Source organism: Lepidochelys kempii, chromosome 11, assembly GCF_965140265.1.
Source record: "Lepidochelys kempii isolate rLepKem1 chromosome 11, rLepKem1.hap2, whole genome shotgun sequence".
In the NCBI taxonomy this organism is placed as follows: domain Eukaryota; kingdom Metazoa; phylum Chordata; order Testudines; family Cheloniidae; genus Lepidochelys; species Lepidochelys kempii.
In genome coordinates this window covers 15,803,442-15,823,411 of record NC_133266.1, presented here as the reverse complement: position 1 = coordinate 15,823,411, position 19,970 = coordinate 15,803,442, and the positions used below count along the sequence as shown (strand labels likewise).

The 19,970-nt window shown below is 40.4% G+C and overlaps 1 protein-coding gene across 3 annotated transcripts in view; it reads left to right on the top strand.

The window, feature by feature from the left end:
• The window catches only part of DPP10 (dipeptidyl peptidase like 10), a 451,693-nt gene that overhangs the window by 198,148 nt on the left and 233,575 nt on the right, over positions 1-19,970 (top strand). The window contains exon 1 of one of the 3 annotated variants that reach the window (XM_073305258.1): positions 17,586-17,613. The exons of the other annotated variants lie outside the window; for them this stretch is intronic. Coding sequence (XP_073161359.1) covers positions 17,601-17,613 — 13 coding nt within the window. The 5' untranslated portion in view covers positions 17,586-17,600. Of the gene's footprint in view, positions 1-17,585; positions 17,614-19,970 lie in introns of those variants that run through there. 3 annotated transcript variants of the gene reach the window in all.

Genomic DNA, 19,970 nt, shown 5'->3' with positions numbered 1-19,970 from the left:
CTAAAACCCCTCCAACGCATTATTAAGGATCTACAACCTATCCTAAAGGATGACCCAACACTCTCACAAATCTTGGGAGACAGGCCAGTCCTTGCCTACAGACAGCCCCGCAACCTGAAGCAAATACTCACCAACAACCACATACCACACAACAGAACCACTAACCCAGGAACTTATCCTTGCAACAAAGCCCGTTGCCAATTGTGCCCACATATCTATTCAGGGGACACCATCACAGGGCCTAATAACATCAGCCACACTATCAGAGGCTCGTTCACCTGCACATCCACCAATGTGATATATGCCATCATGTGCCAGCAATGCCCCTCTGCCATATACATTGGTCAAAGTGGACAGTCTCTACGTAAAAGAATAAATGGACACAAATCAGATGTCAAGAATTATAACATTCATAAACCAGTCGGAGAACACTTCAGTCTCTCTGGTCACGCAATCACAGACATGAAGGTCGCTATCTTAAAACAAAAAAACTTCAAAACCAGACTCCAGCGAGAAACTGCTGAATTGGAATTCATTTGCAAATTGGATACTATTAATTTAGGCTTAAATAGAGACTGGGAGTGGCTAAGTCATTATGCAAGGTAGCCTGTTTCCTCTTGTTTTTTCCTACCCCCCCCCCCAGATGTTGTGGTTTAACTTGGATTTAAACTTGAAGAGTGGTCAGTTTGGATGAGCTATTACCAGCAGGAGAGTAAGTTTGTGTGTGTATGGGGGTGGGGGGGATGTGAGAAAACCTGGATTTGTGCAGGAAATAGCCCAACTTGATTGTCATGCACATTGTGTAAAGAGTTGTCACTTTGGATGGGCTATCACCAGCAGGAGAGTGAATTTGTGTGGGGGGGTGGAGGGTGAGAAAACCTGGATTTGTGCTGGAAATGGCCCACCTGATGATCACTTTAGATAAGCTATTACCAGCAGGACAGTGGGGTGGGAGTAGGTATTGTTTCATATTCTCTGTGTATATATAAAGCCTGCTGCAGTTTCCACGATATGCATCTGAGGAAGTGAGCTGTAGCTCACGAAAGCTTATGCTCTAATAAATTGGTTAGTCTCTAAGGTGCCACAAGTACTCCTTTTCTTTTTGCGAATACAGACTAACACGGCTGTTACTCTGTAATATGGGAGAGTCTTCAGTAGACTTTTATCATCACAATTATAGAAATTTTTGGAAACAGAAATTTATAAGATTATTTTTTAAATTCCAAAATCAAACTATAAACTATAGATAGGTTTGAGTTTAATGTCTGTGTTCATAACCTGAAATCACCATGGTGTTAAACCTAATTCCAAATGATCAAAATCCAATTCCATCCTTCTCTTTTCTTGCTGGTATAGGTCTGTCTCATAAGGCCTTTTTCTGAACTAGATAATATTGCCGTTACTGATGATCAAGCAGATATTCTTTCCAGTGAGAGATCAAGCTTTTAACATTTAGCCGTGAAGTGCACTCTGCAAACCCTATGGCTAGTCCCTGAGATGTCAAGTTATGAAGTTCATCTCCAATCATTTTGGGGAGATGAAATTGTGAAGCTTGAACTTACATGGAAAAGCATATGGGAGAGGAGGGAATTTGCGTTATTAAATTCCATTTCTTTGCGCTTCTGAGGCACTACTGACACAGTACATGCACAATAATTTTGCAAACAAAGCTGATGATTATAAAATGTATAGTTAATAAATGTCATTCCTTAGAAAAGTTACTGTTAAGATTGCTTAAATAGGTACTATTCCCAGTTGCTCCTAATGTAGCATACACCTATTGGATATTATCTAGATTTACTCTCTTCTTTGGCTTTGCCTTTATTGTTAACTTAAATAATAACAAAACTAAACCTCAATCTGAGCTCCCTCCAAAGGTTTGCTATTCCCACGTGTACATTTGATCATTCCACCACAAACTAACTTTACACTTTTACTACTTATTTTCATATAATTGGTCCTAATTTATTATCCATGTTGCTAAGACTGTACTGTATTTTAATCTTATTCTTCAAAGAATCATAGAAACATAGAGCTGGAAGGGACCTTGAGAGGTCATCTAGTCATCCCCTTACGCTAAAACTGAACCAAGTATTCCTAGACCATCCCTGGCAGGTGTTTGTCTAACCTGTTCTTAAAAGCCTCCAGTGACAGGGATTCCACAACCTCCTTTTGTAACCTATTCCAGTATTTAACTACTCTGATAGTTGGAAAGTTTTTCCTAATATCTAACCTAAATATCCCTTCTGCAGATTAAGCTCAATACTTCTTGTCCTACCTTTAGCGGGACTTAGAAAGCAATTAATCACAGTCTTCTTTATAACACCCATTTAAATATCTGAAGACTGTCATCAGGTTCCCCCTCAGTTTTCTTTTCTCAGGCCTAAAACTTGCACAGTTTGTTTAACTTTTCTTCATAGGTCAGGTTTTCTAAACCTTTTATTTTTTTTCTGGCTTTCCTCTGGACCCTCTCCAACTTGTCACATCCTTCTTAAAGCGTGGAGCCAAAAACTTGGACACAAAATACTCTGGCTGAGGCCTTACCAGTGCCATATAGAGAGGAACAAATACCCCCTGGGTCTTAGAGACAACACTCCTGTTAATATACCTGTGACAAAGTGCCAGGAGTTAGGACCTATTGAATTCTGGGAAAGGGGAGGAGCCACTAAATCCACAATTCAACTGATCAGATGGAACAGCTAATGATTAAATGGGAATGGGAGTGATGGACATAGGTTCAAAATCAGTGATCTGGAGGGGGACACCGAGCAGAGAACACTGGACAGCGCCCACTGCTCCTCAAAGGTGTCAAGGGAGCCAGCAGACGTTGCGCAGAGGAACTCTGCCTGGATGTGTGAAACAAGTGAGGGATGGAAGTAGGCACGAGAGTCACAGAGTACCTCCCTGTCCAGCATGCTCCTCCTGGTATCGTAGATGGCCACTTTGGCCAACGCCAGGAGGAGGTTGATGAGGAGGCCTCACAACTTTGTGGCGCCATGTATAGGGTGTGCACATATGAAAAGGTGTGGGGAAACGTGCAGCCAGAGCCTCAAAGGAAGGTTCTGGAGGAGCTGGAAAAGGGGCTGCAACCTGGTACACTGCAGATAGACATGAATCAGGGTCTCCCTCATGCTGCAAAAGGGACAGACATCCATTCTCAGGGCTCCATGAAGGAGCCGCCAACTGATATTCCCGTCAGGCTGCGGAACCAAGGTGGAGCCAAGAGTGAGTAGGTGAGCCTGCACTGTGACCACTTGGAGGCTAATTAGTGCCCCAGGAGAAGCTGATTGGGGTAATGATCTAAGAAGGCTAATGGGCTGGATGGGGTAAACATTCAATTGGCCCCATCAGCCCAGGGCTGACAAGAAGCACAGGAAGGAAGTGCAAGGGGGAGAGAGAGAGGGACAGGGCTAGCTGGTGCTAGTCACGCAGAGGGCTCAGAGGAGGGAGACCTTTGTTCCCCTCAGGTCCTGCTGAGAGGGCCTAAAGCTCGGCAAAGCTTGTAAATGGGCAGAAGCACGGAGGACTGTGGTGATAATGGTGAAGGGAAATTGAAATAAATTGTCACTGAGAGCACACCTGGTGGACTCCATGCAATTTCTTAAAGGAAGAGGAGGGGGGCAGACACAGGCCCCCGTTACAGCACCCCAGAATGATGGTAATACATTTTGCAACTGCATCACATTGTTGGCTCATATTTAACTTGTGATAACTACAACCTCCAGATTCTTTTGTGCAGCATTACTACCTAGCTAGTTATTCCCCATTTTTGTAGTTGTGCATTTGAAGTTTTCTTTCCTAAACAAAGCACTTTACACTTGTCTTTATTGAATTTCATCATGTTGATATATCAGACCAATTGTCCAATTTATCCAGGTCATTTGGAACTCTAGCCCTGTCCTCCAAAGTGTTTGCAACCCCTGCTAGCTTAGAGTCAACTGCAAATGTTATCAGCATAGTCTTTACTCTGTTATTTAAGTCATTAATGAAGATACCTCCCTTTTTTGGATCATCTGCACACTTAATTACCATACTCTTTGCTGTGTTGTGAAGGAGGGCTGTAGCTCTGAAAGCCTAACCAATAATACTGCATAATGGGACATGCATGCTAGACTCATGACCTGAGAATGCTAGGTAGTAATAAAAAATGGCAACAAACAGCAGGATTGGGCATGGACCCTCCTGTTTCATGTTAGAGCATCTGCATGAGGCAGGTAGTTTGGGGGCACTTGTCTCACCTTCTGTATATGATAGCTCAGCCCTACCTGATGTTTCAGGTCTTCTCCTGTCCTTGTAGAAGTTGAAGAAAGTTTGGGTATGAAGGGCACACATATAAATCATTCCTTCAGTACTTTGCTTAAAATGAGATTAATCCATTCTTCAGCAAGGTTATTATGTTTGAAGGAACTGGTGGGACCTCCTGTATCTTTTGAGAAAGATAGGATTTCTCCTCTTCCCCATTTTTCTGATATTCCAACCTCATTATTCACCTGGGCAGGATATTTTTTTCTTAAAAATCAATATATTTAAATCCCCCAAACTTTATGATGCCCTAAAAAGCATCTGGTCTTAATAGCTATTAAGCTGCCAGTCTGTATTTACTCCCTTTATACAGATAGGACACTACTGGTATGCAATGAAGGATCATTCCTCTATTGTTACCTCAAAGTTAGAGCTACAGGGCTTTATGAAAGATTATTTACCCCCCCGCCCCCCTGTGTGAGATGGTTACACATAATGGCATACAGGGACTCCAGTCTTGGAGCCGATAAGAAAAACAGGGTACCACTGCTGTTGGACCCTATCCTGAGAGTGGGATAATAAAAAGGCAATGCATATGTTGGGGATTGTTCCGTAGCACAAACACCAGCTGTGTTGACTTTACACACTTCCTCCAGACAACAGGACCCCAGCTGCAAATGTTGATCATTCAGTTGTTGCTGCTTTCTGTTTGTCCAACGATCTAATCTATCAGTTACGGGGCTGGTGTATCTCATATGCAGAGGCCTGCTTTACTTTTGCATATTTATAGTCATTTTCATATTTTATAGCTAAAGCAAATCAGCATATCTTTATCTGAATTGTTTATTCATCTCTAGGATTTTGAATGGCTCCTGAAAAAACACAAAACCAATTCACTAAAGAAACCCAAAACAAACTGTAATGCTCATTTCTGGCAGTGTGATCAAATAAGTGACCACATTTTGGACAGCTTGGTTTGAATTCTCAGGAAGGTGCACATGTGTCCTAAGTTCAGCCAGCATTTCTCTGGACAGTGAGCACATTATTCCTAGAAACAAAAGTAACATAAATTATTTACCTGGAGAAATAAACCTGGCTTGAAAAACTCTGCTGCAAATAGAGGAAACTGTAGACCTTGTGAATTATGCATGGATCTTAATTTAACATAAATCTTCATTCTGTCTTCAGAGATTAGTGAGTAGCATTTTATAGCATGCAGGGTGGGAAGAGTGTTTGATTCTACTTACAGACAGGTGAAATTATCATTTTTTCTTTTTTTTTTTCAGGCAAATTGCAATCAATAGCGGCCACTGTTTTCATTTTTCTCACTCCAGTGCCCCATTTGTTTTTATTAAGAGTAAGGATGAACTTTCAAAAATGGCCTGCCACATAGTTCTTGTGAGATCACATCCTTAGCATCTTTTTTGTGTGTTCTAATAGGTGTAGTAACTTAATTCCTGGTAGCAAGGCAGTCAGCACTCCCAAAGATTTGCTCAGCGCCTCTCAGGATCAGGTATTTTTCAACTATGCATTCCTCTCATGTTCTCTTGTCTGATGTTACCATTCATATAAGACTTCTATTAAACAGACCATAACAAGTATTCCATGTCCTTGTTAGGAAAAACCTATTTTTGCTTATAAGCTTTTTCTACTTGCCATTCCAATATCTACTCCAAATAGCTCTAATGTCCAATAGCACATTTTAGCTTCTATGGATAATCATTCTTTAGCATTTATTGCATCCTATTTCTTTCTCAATGAAGTCTTCAGAGCCATTCTCTGTCTCTCTGCTTTGTGAGGAAACATGGGCCTCATCCAGCTTCCAGTGAATTTAATTGGAGTGTTTCCATTGACTTTAATAGGGGCTGGATCAGGTTGGTAGGGCCCACCTTTGCAACTGTTAATGTTTTGAAATCAATGGGACTACTCATATAAAATAGAGCTGCATGTGGGTTCTGATACTTGCTGATACTTTCTTAAGATAAAACCAAAACATCTGTAGTGTAATGCTCCCAGGCAGTCAGAGAATCAAAAGGAAAGAAACATATTTAAATGATTGACTGAAGCAGTGTCATATGTGTGAATATTCATGCTGTTAAAATGTTTAAACATGCTGCTGGTTGTTTGGTACAGTTCTAACATGAGCTGTAATAATATATATAAATCCTTGCCAGCTACAAAGTCTGAAAATTATATTGATATAGAAATTGTATGGAAATAATTAAGCCATTAAGGACTGTGGGTTGCCAACCCTCCAGGATTGTCCTGGCGCCTCCAGGAATTAAAGATTGATTAATGTCATGTGATGAAACCTCCAGGAATTCATCCAACCAACGCTGGAACCCTATCTGCTACAAGCACTTACTGCTGGGTGGAATGCCACTAAAGTCAATATAACTGTTCCTGTTAAGTAAGTGTTCCCCTTGGGAGTTCCCCTTGTTCTGTATGTAGGATTTGGCCTTTCCTTCCTCATGTCGGTGGGCCAGAGACAAAGCCCATTGAAGTTGCTAGAAACATTGTATCAGGCACTTTGGCCCAGATTTTTAAAGGTATTTATGCATTGCAGCATTCCGGGTTACAATGCATACCTGGTTTAGGAGTAAATTACTTTTCTAAAAGGGATTTATGCACTTTGGAGCCAAAATCCAATTGACAGTCCATGACATGTTGGCTCCTAAATGCCTAGATCCCTTCTGAAAATGACTTACATTGCTAAACCAGCCAAAATACCTTTAATAATCTGGGCCTTTGCATTTTGAGCATTGTTCTTGGGTAGGAATAGGCAATATCCATTTTTAGAAACTATGTGGCTACATGCTTGTCCTCAGTGAGGACAAGATCATGCTCGAAAAAGTTTGGCTGTCAAAGAAGATCCAAATGAAGATGTTGCCATATAGATAGATATCTATATGTATAACACCACCCTCATCCCCCTGTGTAACAGTTGGCTAAAGGAAGCCTAGAACGCAATAAAATAAAATAAAATAAAAAGCAAAATAAGAGTCATGCAACTGGACCTCCTTCATGTAATATAGATCTTTTCTTGAGGAGAAAGGAAAGATAATCAGCAGATGTACTGCACTAGAAACATCAAAAACTCTCCGTTTGCCGTTTTTTCTCAAAGAAGAATTATGAGTATCGTTTACCATGAGAGCGAGAAATGGGATAGATCACAGTGACACCCTGACGGTTGCCTGTGATTCATTTAAAAGGGACAGCTTGTAGTACCACTGCAGGTGTTTCGAAGATGCACATTGAGAAAACGCTTCAGTCTACTTAAAGATAGTCTGACTCTAGAATAGGTCACCCTCTGAAAGAAACCAGCAGATGTGATTACAGGACATTGTTGACCTTTGGATTTACTTGTAGAAAGCCTGGCAATCAGATGGTTTTCTCAGAAAGGGTGTTCCTTTCATATATAGCTTTGATAAAGACCAATAAGCAGCCAACATCTAAGGAGTGATATTAGATGTGCTAACCCATTTCTATTTTATGGTAAATGATCAATTCTCAGAACCTCCAAAATCCTACTCCCCCAGCCTTATACAGCAGAACTGCACTGGTTAGTCTGTCAGAGGGTCTACTGTGGCTCCAGATTAGAGGATCAGGATTTGCCTGCCCCTTCATTAATATTACAACTGTCTCTGATGCAAACTTGCATGCACTATAAAGAATAAATCCAGGACATACAAAAATACATTGTATTTGTCCTGTGACAAATAGTTGTAGACTTTATTACCTAAGGCTTTTATTTCACCAGCCCTCTCACCATACTTTTTCCAATGAACATGAATCTTTTTTCTTCATGGGAAGACTGTTCTTCTTGGTTGAAATAGGGGAAATTATGGACAAAATTATGGCTATTCCAGCACAGATAAGCGATAGCAATGTACCTTTCCTTTCCCTGTGTGTTCTTGTCTGTGATCCTCGAATGCAGAGGGGCTGGGAGGACTGCTAACACTCTTGGCAGCACTTATGAGCAAAGAGGTGTGTGTGTGTGTGTGGATAGGGTAAGGCCATGTGCAGGCATCATAGAATCATAGAATATCAGGGTTGGAAGGGACCTCAGGAGGTCATCTAGTCTAATCCCCTGATCAAAGCAGGACCAAGCCCAACTAAATCATCCCAGCCAGGGCTTTGTCAAGCCTGACCTCAAAAACCTCTAAGGAGGGAGATTCCACCACCTCCCTAGGTAACCCCTTCCAGTGTTTCACCACCCTCCTAGTGAAAAAGTTTTTCCTAATATCCAACCTAAACCTCCCCCCACTGCAACTTGAGACCTTGTTCTGTCATCAGCTACCACTGAGAACAGTCTAGATCCATCCTCTTTGGAACCCCCTTTCAGGTAGTTGAAAGCAGCTATCAAATCCCCCCTCATTCTTCTCTTCCACAGACTAAACAATCCCAGTTCCCTCAGCCTCTCCTCATAAGTCACGTGTTCCAGTACCCTAATCATTTTTGTTGCCCTCCGCTGGACGTTCTCCAATTTTTCCACATCTTTCTTATAGTGTGGGGCCCAGAACTGGACACAGTACTGCAGATGAGGCCTCACCAATGTTGAATAGAAGGGAACGATCATGTCCCTCGATCTGCTGGCAGTGCCCCTACGTATACATCTCAAAATGCCATTGGCCTTCTTGGCAACAAGGGCACACTGTTGACTCATATCCAGCTTCTCGTCCACTGTCACCCCTAGGTCCTCTTCTGCAGAACTGTTGCTGAGCCATTCGGTCCCTAATCTGTAGAGGTGTATGGGGTTCTTCCGTCCTAAGTGCAGGACTCTGCACTTGTCCTTGTTGAACCTCATCAGATTTCTTTTGGCCCAATCCTCTAACTTGTCTAGGTCCCTCTATATCCTATCCCTACCCTCCAGCGTATCTACCTCTCCTCCCTGTTTAGTGTCATCTGCAAACTTGCTGAGGATGCAAACCACACCATCCTCCAGATCATTTATGAAGATATTGAACAAAACCGGCCCGAGGACCGATCCTTGGGGCACTCCACTTGATACCGGCTGCCAACTAGACATGGAGCCATTGATCATTACCCGTTGAGCCCGACAATCTAGCCAACTTTTTATCCACCTTATAGTCCATTCTTCAGCCCATACTTCTTTAACTTGCTGGCAAGAATACTGTGGGAAGAGCACCAGGGAAGAGCATCAGGGAGTCCACACTTTATCTATTCTGAAGCTGTGGCAAGGACTGGTAGTAATATGCTCCCTTTAGTAGCCCTAGAGACATTATTGGAGCTGGTTAAATACAGATATTTTTTGATTGAGTCAATTTTTTGGCAAACCTTTTCGAAAACATGTGTCCCTTTGGGAGCTTGGAAGGATTCAATTTTCATCAGTAAATAATGGTGGACTTCAATCTCTCTGTATGCACAGAAACTGAAGGAAAAAATATTTCATCAATAATAAACAGAATTAACAGAGAGGCAAAGTAAGAGAAATGCTGTTTGAGTACTTTAGAATTTGTGTATAAAGCTTTAACTTACAAATTGTGTTATAAAGCTTTAACTTTTTGAATCTTAATGTTTATTGCCATTAAATAATTATTGTCTGACCTCTCCCATAATTTCCCTCAACTGCAAAAATTTAAATAGACACAAATTAAAATATATATATTTAAAATAAATATCTATATTACCCATCAAAATGATAACAAAATAAAAATTTATTTCTGTCAAGTCTAAATACCTATGTGGAGACCTATAACATAAAGACCCTTTATTTTAAAAAGTCTCTCTCTGTGATGTGAGTCTGAATGTCCTTTCTTTCCCTGCCCACCACCTTGTAGTCTGTTACTCATCCACCCATTGTGGGGGGAGGGTGGCGTTTCACAGGCGATTTTTAAAGGCAGTGTATCTGCATACTTCCAATCAATAACAATAGGAGCCACAAAACACCAGAAATCTCCAATCACCAGTATGAACTTGGGGGAAATATAAGGCACCCACTTTGTTTGGTTTGGTTTAGGACATCTATTAAAATGAAGATAGGAATTTAAATAGTACAGTGTAATGGCACTGCTTCTGTTATTGTTGTAGCTAAGCTCGTCTTTAGAAAACAACAACAAAAAATCCTGAAGATGAAGTTGTATCTATATCCCTGCTGTGTATGTCATAAAAAAGACATTGCTTTCCACTGAAAGAAAAATTAGTGCTACGCATAATGAACAACATTATGCAAATTACTACATACACGAGGCAGCTAGGCTGACTAAATACTATAGATCACCAAACGATTTCAAGTAATGTCCTCAGCATTTCAGAATGCCAAAGCTGAAACCCAAACCATAAGCACTTAAGTTTGTCTGTCTGGGGACGCACTCTTATATACGGTATCATTGACTATGCCTCAGAAAGTGTCACCACATAAGACAAGCATACTTAATTAGGTTAGGTGTAGTGTTCTGTCTCAAGACAAGTGTAATCACTATGTTGTGCGCCTTTTATTTAAGTTACTATAGCCTTTGTTTCAAGTTTACATAAATACTGAGGTAATGTGTGCTAAGAAATACAGTGTGCAATGAAGAACTAGACATCAAGTGATAAAGACAGGTATTAAACCCCTCCAAATGGCCTCATTTAATGTGGAGACTGCCTCACCATATCAAATAACATATTAAGCTGATTGTATCTTTTCAAGACAGAATACAATGCAGACATTATGGGTAGCACTATGCAAAATGTTGCATATATAAAACAATGAGGTTAAAGTCACTGCAAGACTACAGAATGTTGGGTGATAAAAGTTCCACATTTGATGTGTCATTGCTTCTGCAAGAAACACACAATTTCATTTCCAAGCTCTAGTAAATTGAATTCACCACTTTCTATAATTTACCACCATATTTTTTGTCAAAGTGACTGTTGTATGATTAAAAAAGAGGAAAACATACCATTTATTTTCACTTTGCATGTGAATCCCGGACTTCTAGAGCCACCCATTTTAGTCTAGTCATGTCTAAAGCCTTTTTTCTGTAATGAGCTCCATGAGAACCCAACATCTTTGTGATTCCTGTACTCCCACATGGGACAATGTTACAAGATCAGGGCCTGTGAATCACTTAAAGAGGACCACATATGTCAGGGTATGTCTGCATTGCAGCTAGGAGCGTATTTCCAGGTGTGGGTAGACAGATATCTGCTTGCTCTGCTGGAGCTAGCATGCCAAAAATAGTAGTGTGGCCGTAGTGACCCAAGCTAGCCATCCCAGTATAATCACGCTCAACCTTCAGGGTACGTATTCGGGCAGCTAGCCCAAGCTACTGCAGCCACACTGCTATTTTTAAGCACACTAGCGCCAGCAGAGCTAATGTGTATCTGTCTACTAGTGCTGGGAAGCATGCTCCCAGCTGCAGTGTAGACATACCCTCAAGATAAACTGTCCACTCATTGAATAATAGGAATGTGAAATAGGAAAGCCTTGTCAGCTCATTTGAAAGTGGAAGGAACAGTGAAATGTTTCTCTGTAAGTATTAATTTGATTTTGAAAGTGAAAATTTGTTCAACTACATTAGTGACTCTTACTAGCTTTCTGTGAATGTTGCTGTGCTCAAGTTTTACCAGCATGGAATACCCCTAAATAGCCATATCTCTAACGTTTGAACGTTGACTGAATGTAAATTTTGAATGATATGTGTGACCGTAGCATTTTCAATTTTCAGTTTGCATTATTTTGGCTATTTACTAGGAGTCATTCAATCAGGGAATGGAAACAATACCAAGTGACTTCTTAAAAAGATAGCACAAATCAGGAATTTCTCTGAAGCTTGTTTTCTATGAAAAATTATATGCTGAAGAAATTCATCAATAATCGTTCATATCAAATTAATCAAAATTTTTCAAATCTTTGTGTGGACCATTAAAGAACAGGGAAAAAGGCAAAATTAATACATTACAATATGTTAATTACATATGATTTGCTCAACTCTAGTTCTGTTCTCCAGCAATGCAAGATTATTTCCTTTAGCATATTCTGAAAAGCTTTCTTCAATCTACATTTAAATAACCCAACCAATAAAGTTTCTATTAATTCCTCCTGGAGATTTCCCCCCAGTCTAATAGACTATGACATTAAGAAATAGATTCTGTTATCCAGCATACATTTTCCTTTTCTGACTTTTATTCTTTTTTTTTTTCATAATTATGCTCACTTGGGCTGTGTTAAACAATTTCCCCTATTCTGGGTTTGAAATATTTGTAAGCTGTTATTCTTTTCTTGTCATCATCATTCAACCAATATATTACTCTATTCAACATATACACTTTACAGATGAGTGAAAATTACACACAAACATTTTCCATTTTTGACCAGCTCTAACCCACATCCAAATCCTTCCTTATGTCAGTTCTTCAAACAGTTCTACTGAGTTTAGCTACTCTTCTGTAAACTAAATCCAATTTATTAATATCTTTATGGTACTGCGATGTAGAGATATGTACATCCTGAACCATTGTCAGTTATATTCAATGGTTGGTATTTGTCTTGTATATGTAAGGCTAGTTTGTTGTTGACCTTTTAGAAGAAGTTCCTCTTTCTTAAATCTTCTGGTTTATTAGTGTTGTCTTATGGAAGAGGTCAGGCTAGATGTCAGAATGACCTTTCTGTCCTTAATATCTATGAAACTGTTATCTGATTATGTGAGGATTGAACATGCTTTTTCACCATGTAACTGAATTAAGATTTAAGTTTCAAATGAATCCGTTACATTGTTGTTATCCAATTAGCAAGAAACTCATGGCTTGGTTGGAAATGGTCTGGAGTTGAGTGAATCAAATCTGGTGGGAATGAAATGAAATAGTAACCAAAGGAAAGAAACTATTGGTTGGAATGTTAGTCTAACCTTTAATGACCTGATTGACAACAATTATTTGTAGAACAGAGACTAGATGTTTTTTTCACCCCAGTAGGGCATGGTCTCTGGTTTCCTCTAGAAACAATGGCTCACCACTGGACATTAAGTTTTTCATCAACAGAGAAGGCAGCAGAATTGGGGCCCAGCAACAACTTCTGCGCTTCTTTTATGGCCAAAGGGGAGGAATGTGTCTCAGGCTATGTGTACACTGCACACACTTTGCAGTGGCGTGTATAGTATTTGTAGTGCCTGCTGCCGGGAAAGGCTCTGGTAGTGGGGAGGCAGCAGGAAAAGGCTCCAGCAGCTCCCCATGGCAAGGAAATGATCTAGCAGCAGGGAGACAGCAAGATGCTACACTGTTTAAAAATAGCCATTTAGACAGGGGATGATACTGCAGAGAGCCATGTAGGGTACTGTGGTGGGGAGTGTTCCCCACACTAGCCCCTGTAAGAGCTGAATTAGGTTAGGTGGGCCCAACCAGCTAATTTGGCTGGAAATAGGGGAACTTTAGGCTGGAGGCAGCTAATTAGAGAGAAGCTCGCCTGTGATGGACAGGTGAGACGTCTACAGAAGCCAGGAGGCTGGCAACAGAAGAAGCAGCTGGGAAAGGCTGCTGTCATTCCCTGGGAAGAGGGGGGAGTGTTTGGAGGTCGCAGAGATGAGTTTCCTAAACTTACTCCCTGGAAGGAGGCAGGGAAGAGACTGGAAAACCCACAGGAGAGGGGAAGGCCAGGAGGTATGGAAGCGGCTCAGGAAAAGGCAGCAAGGTGCAGGGAACAAACCTTGGCTGCTGAGTTGAGAGTCCCTGAGCCAGAACCCAGAGTGGAGGGTAGGCCTGGAATTCCCTGCAAGCCACTGTAGGAGTGGCACTGTGAGGCAGTGAAGCAGAAAACTTCCTGAGACAGCTGGAGAGAAGGAACGTTGATGCACTCCCCTCTGGAAGGGAAAACAACAACAGTGACCTGGCTGGAGGGCTGAGTCACAAGAGGACAGCTCTGGCTCCTGGGAGTGAGAGAGGGGCTGCAGACCAGAGAGAGAGAGACATGGAGAGATGGCATGCAAACTGCAGAATGGGGCTTTGACCTCAAGCACTAATCCCCTTAGTGATCAGGAGGAGGTGTCAGAAGTGGTGAGTGGAGCACCCCGTGACAGGTACATACAGCATTCAGGTGTGTCTTTACTCACCTAAACAGTCCCTCACCATCTACACTGCTGTTTATACCTGTCATATGGGGATATATAGTTTATGTACTCTATATGCTGCCAAAAGGAGCGTGCTGTGCAGATGTACCTTTAGTTGGGTCTCTGAGCTTGAGAATTCTGCCGGTGACACACCTGCTTATGCTATGATAAATGATCTGTCTGTATTATGTAGAAGCATAAATAAATCTATCATAATAACCATATAAGAAATATTGGCCATTTATTTGCTGTTCAAATGAAAAATATGTCCTACTTTAATCCTTCCAGCCGTCAGGATATTTTCTACCATCTAACAAAAGTGGACTCAGAATGCACTTTCATTAGTGCTGATGATACTATGAGTAATCATAGAATAAAATGTAATATAAAGAATGTGTATTGCTGCTTCTGAACCCATGCCATTCATTACTGCTGTAACGGAGACTTTTTTGATCAAGCAGATAGGAAGCTGGAGAGGGTATATTTACAGCTGAAGATGTCTTTGATGAAAGGCATAATACTTTGAAGAGACGTATGGTGTAAGTTCTGGAGAAAGTACTGATTTTTATATAAGTATAGTGCCTAGATTACTTGCTGTCTAATGTGGTTTACTCTGAGCATTTTGATGCTGTTATTTATTTGGAGTCCTCTTGATTTATTCAGCTTTTAATGTATCTGTTAACGTTTTCTCTAAAGCCACTTGTTAGTGAAATGATTAAACTCAAAACAGAAATCAGCTTCAAAATACAAACATATTTTTAAATAACAAAAAACCCAAAATCATTAAGATTTTTTTTTGCTTATAGTACAGTTACATTTGATATCACTTACTCGGTAGCCTTATACTGCACTCCGATGCACACGGAAATATCACCGAAGTCATGATTTTGTAGGTGAATGGCACTGTACATCCTGCCCACATCTGGTATCTTCATCTGCCTAAACACAAGTCATGAAAATGCAAAACGTTTGTTGAGAGAGTAAATTTTTCAGTGTACGCAGAATAGAAACAATTCTGCTTCATAAAACATTAGAGAGCAGCTCCGTCTTTTCACTTGCTTTCTTTCTTTTATAACCAGTATTTTCTTAAAATAACCTTTACTTGAAGTTTTTCATATGGGTGCATTATTGCAATAATATGTCCCATCTGTTTATATGACTACTGATGGTAAAGGAGCATTGTGAAAAGATGGCGTAGGGATACTGTTATATCTGTGAGACAATACAAGCACTTCAAAAAGTATCTATTTTTTGAAGTATTTTAAAGACTCTTGACAGTTTATGCTTACTTTAAATGTTTATTATTTAGAAGTGTATGATTCTCCCCACCCCACCCCCACCCCCACCCCCAAAAGAGCTTTAGGATTCTGTCACTTAATTTTCTGAACAGGTTTCAGAAAATTACTTCAGTTATAAGGAAGTGGGAATTCCTATTTTAAGCTACATGAAGTACTTTATATTTATGATTTTGGTAATTATTGCTCATACTTTTTGTCCAGTAGTAGTTATAATGCTGTATGGGAATAATCGGATTAAGTGGGAAATGGTAAGAAAACAGATTATAGTGGTAGATACTATATAGTATAAACATTTAACATAATTACTATGTTAATTGTAAGTTTCTTTCTTATTCCCAAAACATCTGTATTATCAGCCCTCTGCTCTATTTTGCCAGCAAAAAATGAGTGCACTAGAATCCTTGTAATAGAAACCTGAAAATTAATTAGAGATAGTGTTTAGATAACAAGTATCAAGAATAACCCTTTGCTGGTACTCTGTACCAGAGCTGTATGAACAAAGCAAATTAATTTTGAGTATAGAAAGTGTGTATCAGGGTCTTTCTTCTATCTTATGTGGCAATATGAAAGCTGAAATTTAATAATAGGCATCTAATAATAGGTTTTTTTCTTATTTATCCTCAAGGATTTCTTGGTTTCAATGGATAATATAGTAAAGAATTTAAATGTAAATTATTTATTTATTAGCTACTTGTGCTTTTCCCATCAATTCATACTATTCCATATGAGAAATGTTTTGCTTCTTGAAGACTGTAAAGGCAAGTCTGGCAGGCACACAGCTGTGCTTTCACAGCTGGAGATGAACACAGACCATTATTATGTTCATAGAACTCTGATACCTTTTTAAAATTTGTGTATATTGAGTTCATACTACTTTGGGAATCAGTGAGTGTATACTAATTCAGACTAACTCTTAAACGTTGCTCTGAGGCCATAGTAAGGGGCAGGGCATAGCAGCCCAGGAATGGAATCTTTGCTCTGAAAGTCACAGATCTCTTCTTGGTCCTTCCTTGATGCTGCTACGGGTCTTGGCAAAGCAAATTACTTTCCCCTTTGTATTGACTAGTGTTTTGGGAGTGGAGAGAGTCAAGGCTCTGCCTATTCCTTGCCTCTCTTCTCCTACTCGCTGTCGACCTGTTGAGAGAGGCAGGGAGTACAAACCCCACAAAGCATGTCCTCCCAAATGGGTGCAGACCAGTAATACTGGTATTCCACAAACAGGAGTTAGTGGGCTCCTTACTCCCTGCACAGGGGAATAGAACAATTGATGATCTTGTTACTAATATAGGGCCAGAGTATATTTGGACCTAAAACACATGCCTAAGTGGGAGGAGGTGGAGGAACAAGATGCCTTTCCTCATTTTGATTGGTTGGTACAATGTCTAGACTTTTTCAGACCTGAACTCAGAGAGGGCTCTCCAAAGTGTGTAGCTATGGCCTAAGGAAGCCATGCTGGCTCCTGATTCTTCTCCTGAAAAGCACAATAGAGCCCATCATTTTTAATAATAGGGACTCATCAATTTTTAAATAAGTATATATTGTTTTTTATTTTTAATATTTATTAGGAAATTTCACTCAACCAACATAAAGCCTGAGTATTTGTACTCTAGGCTGGTAGAGTGTGGGGAGTTGAAATTCAAACTCCCTAAATTAGATTAAGATGATTGATCCATCTTGAGAGTCTTCCTCATTTGTATGGGACCCACTGCCTTACCATGGGCAGCCTACCTGGCTGGTAGAGTAGGACTTTGCCTAGTGATTGTGGTGGCAGTTTAAGTAATCACAAGTGTAGATCCAGGAATCCGGCACCAGTTCAAGGGGGAAGGCAGAGTCAGGATTAAGGGGCCAAGCCAAAGGCCAGAACTGGAGTCAGAAGCCTAAGTCTGAGTCATAGTTAGGGACGTGTCAGAACCTGGAGACAGAAACCAGAATGGAGCAAGTACAGGCTGGGACTGTTGCAAGGTGGGAGCAGGGTTTGGAGCAAGGACTGGAAGCAGTTTGGAACAGGAAGCAGATGGGAGAGGAGGGTAAGTGTAGCTGCAGGCATGGTACACATCCAGCAGCCGTTGTACTGCTTCTGCAAGGCTCATGCAGCAGACTGCTGGCTCCCATGGCAAATAAGAAATCACAACCATTTTGGAGGGGGCTCATTGCACCCAGCTGAGTCTGCTGGGTTGCCTAGCAACCAGGCTGGGAACCAGCTGCCCTTGAAACCAACCATATAATGCATCTTCAGAGTAATAACAACTATCCCTAAATTCTCACCGAAATGATTATAGATTTAGTCCCGTGAACCTCAGTAATAATCAGATAGAAGTCTTGCTGAAAAGCCTCTGTCTGCAACTGAACATTTTGGTGTGGGGAAGATAATGTCTTATGAGAGAACAGATTTTAACTTTAACTTTCATCATATGTTGTCTTTTTAATTTTGGTACTTTAGTGAATTGCTTGCACTAAAGTATGAAAAACTGTGTTCTCTGTTTTACAAATGTTTGGAGGGTTGGCACATGTACAGCTAGAAGATGAGATGAGACTGGCTGAAATTCATTGCAATGCAGAGTCGACACATGAGGAAGGTCATGTGCCCCACCCTCCGATTTGCGCCAGGGATTATATATCCTTCCCAGAGCCTTTCAATGGTGCCTCCCCTCCCCATTAGCAGTTGTGTGTTGTCTCTGTTGCAAGGTAATAAGAATGAAATCTTGGGCTTGGAGCAGAGCACACATGCCAACAGAATGCAATCCTCAGGTCCAGCAGTGGCTGTAGAAGCCATTCAGTTACTACTAATTCGTATTATGTGGTTGGGAGACAGAAGGCAATAGAAGATGCATTCCACTTACCCGAACCTGTGAATCAGAAACCCAGTGTTTCTGCTGACTGTAGTGCCTTCTGTGCTTATAAAAGGAGCAGCAGGAAATCAAAAATTAAACATTGATATATCTCTATTATCATCTAAACATATGGGGATCCACTCGGTCATCTATGTGCAGGGGTTTAAAAGAGTACCTACTATCAAAACATTAAGATTTGTTTGTCTAAAGCATTCTCCCACTGTTGGAATCATAGATTCCATTGATCTTGATATAACTAATATATATAGCTAATAATATAACTAATATAGCTAATGTAACGCCAATATTTAAGAAGGGCTCTAAAGGTGATCCTGGCAATTACAGACCGGTAAGTCTAACATCAGTACCAGGCAAATTAGTTGAAACAATAGTAAAGAATAAAATTGTCAGACACATAGAAGAACATAAATTGTTGCACAAAAGTCAACATGGTTTCTGTAAAGGGAGATCATGTCTTACTAAACTATTAGAGTTCTTTGAGGGGGGTCAACAAACATGTGGACAAGGGGGATCCGGTGGACATAGTGTACTTAGATTTCCAGAAAGCCTTTGACAAGGTCCCTCACCAAAGGCTCTTATGTAAATTAAGTTATCATGGGATAAAAGGGAAGATCCTTTCATGGATTGAGAACTGGTTAAAAGACAGGGAACAAAGAGTAGGAATAAATGGTAAATTTTCAGAATGGAGAGGGGTATCTAGTGGTGTTCCCCAAGGGTCAGTCCTAGGACCAATCCCATTCAACTTATTCATAAATGATCTGGAGAAAGGGGTAAACAGTGAGGTGTCAAAATTTGCAGATGATACTAAACTGCTCATGATAGTTAAGACCAAAGCAGACTGTGAAGAACTTCAGAAAGATCTCACAAATCTAAGTGATTGGGCAACAAAATGGCAAATGAAATTTAATGTGGATAAATGTAAAGTAATGCACATTGGAAAAAATAACCCCAACTATACATACAATATGATGGGGGCTAATTTAGCTACAACTAATCAGGAGAAAGATCTTGGAGTCATCGTGGATAGTTCTGTGAAGACGTCCACGCAGTGTGCCGTGGCAGTCAAAAAAGCAAACGGGATATTAGGAATCATTAAAAAAGTGATAGAGAATAAGACAGAGAATATTGTGTTGCACTTATATAAATTCATGGTACGCCCACATCTTGAATACTGCATGCAGACGTGGTCCCCTCATCTCAAAAAAAGATATACTGGCATTAGAAAAGGTTCAGAAAAGGGCAACTAAAATGATTAGGGGTTTGGAACGGGTCCCATATGAGGAGAGATTAAAGAGGCTAGGACTTTTCAGCTTGGAAAAGAGGAGACTAAGGGGGGATATGATAGAGGTCTATAAAATCATAAGTGATGTGGAGAAAGTGAACAAGTAAAAGTTATTTACTTGTTCCCAAAATATAAGAACTAGGGGCCACCAAATGAAATTAATGGGTAGCAGGTTTAAAACAAATAAAAGGAAGTTCTTCTTCACTCAGCACACAGTCAACCTGTGGAACTCCTTGCCTGAGGAGATTGT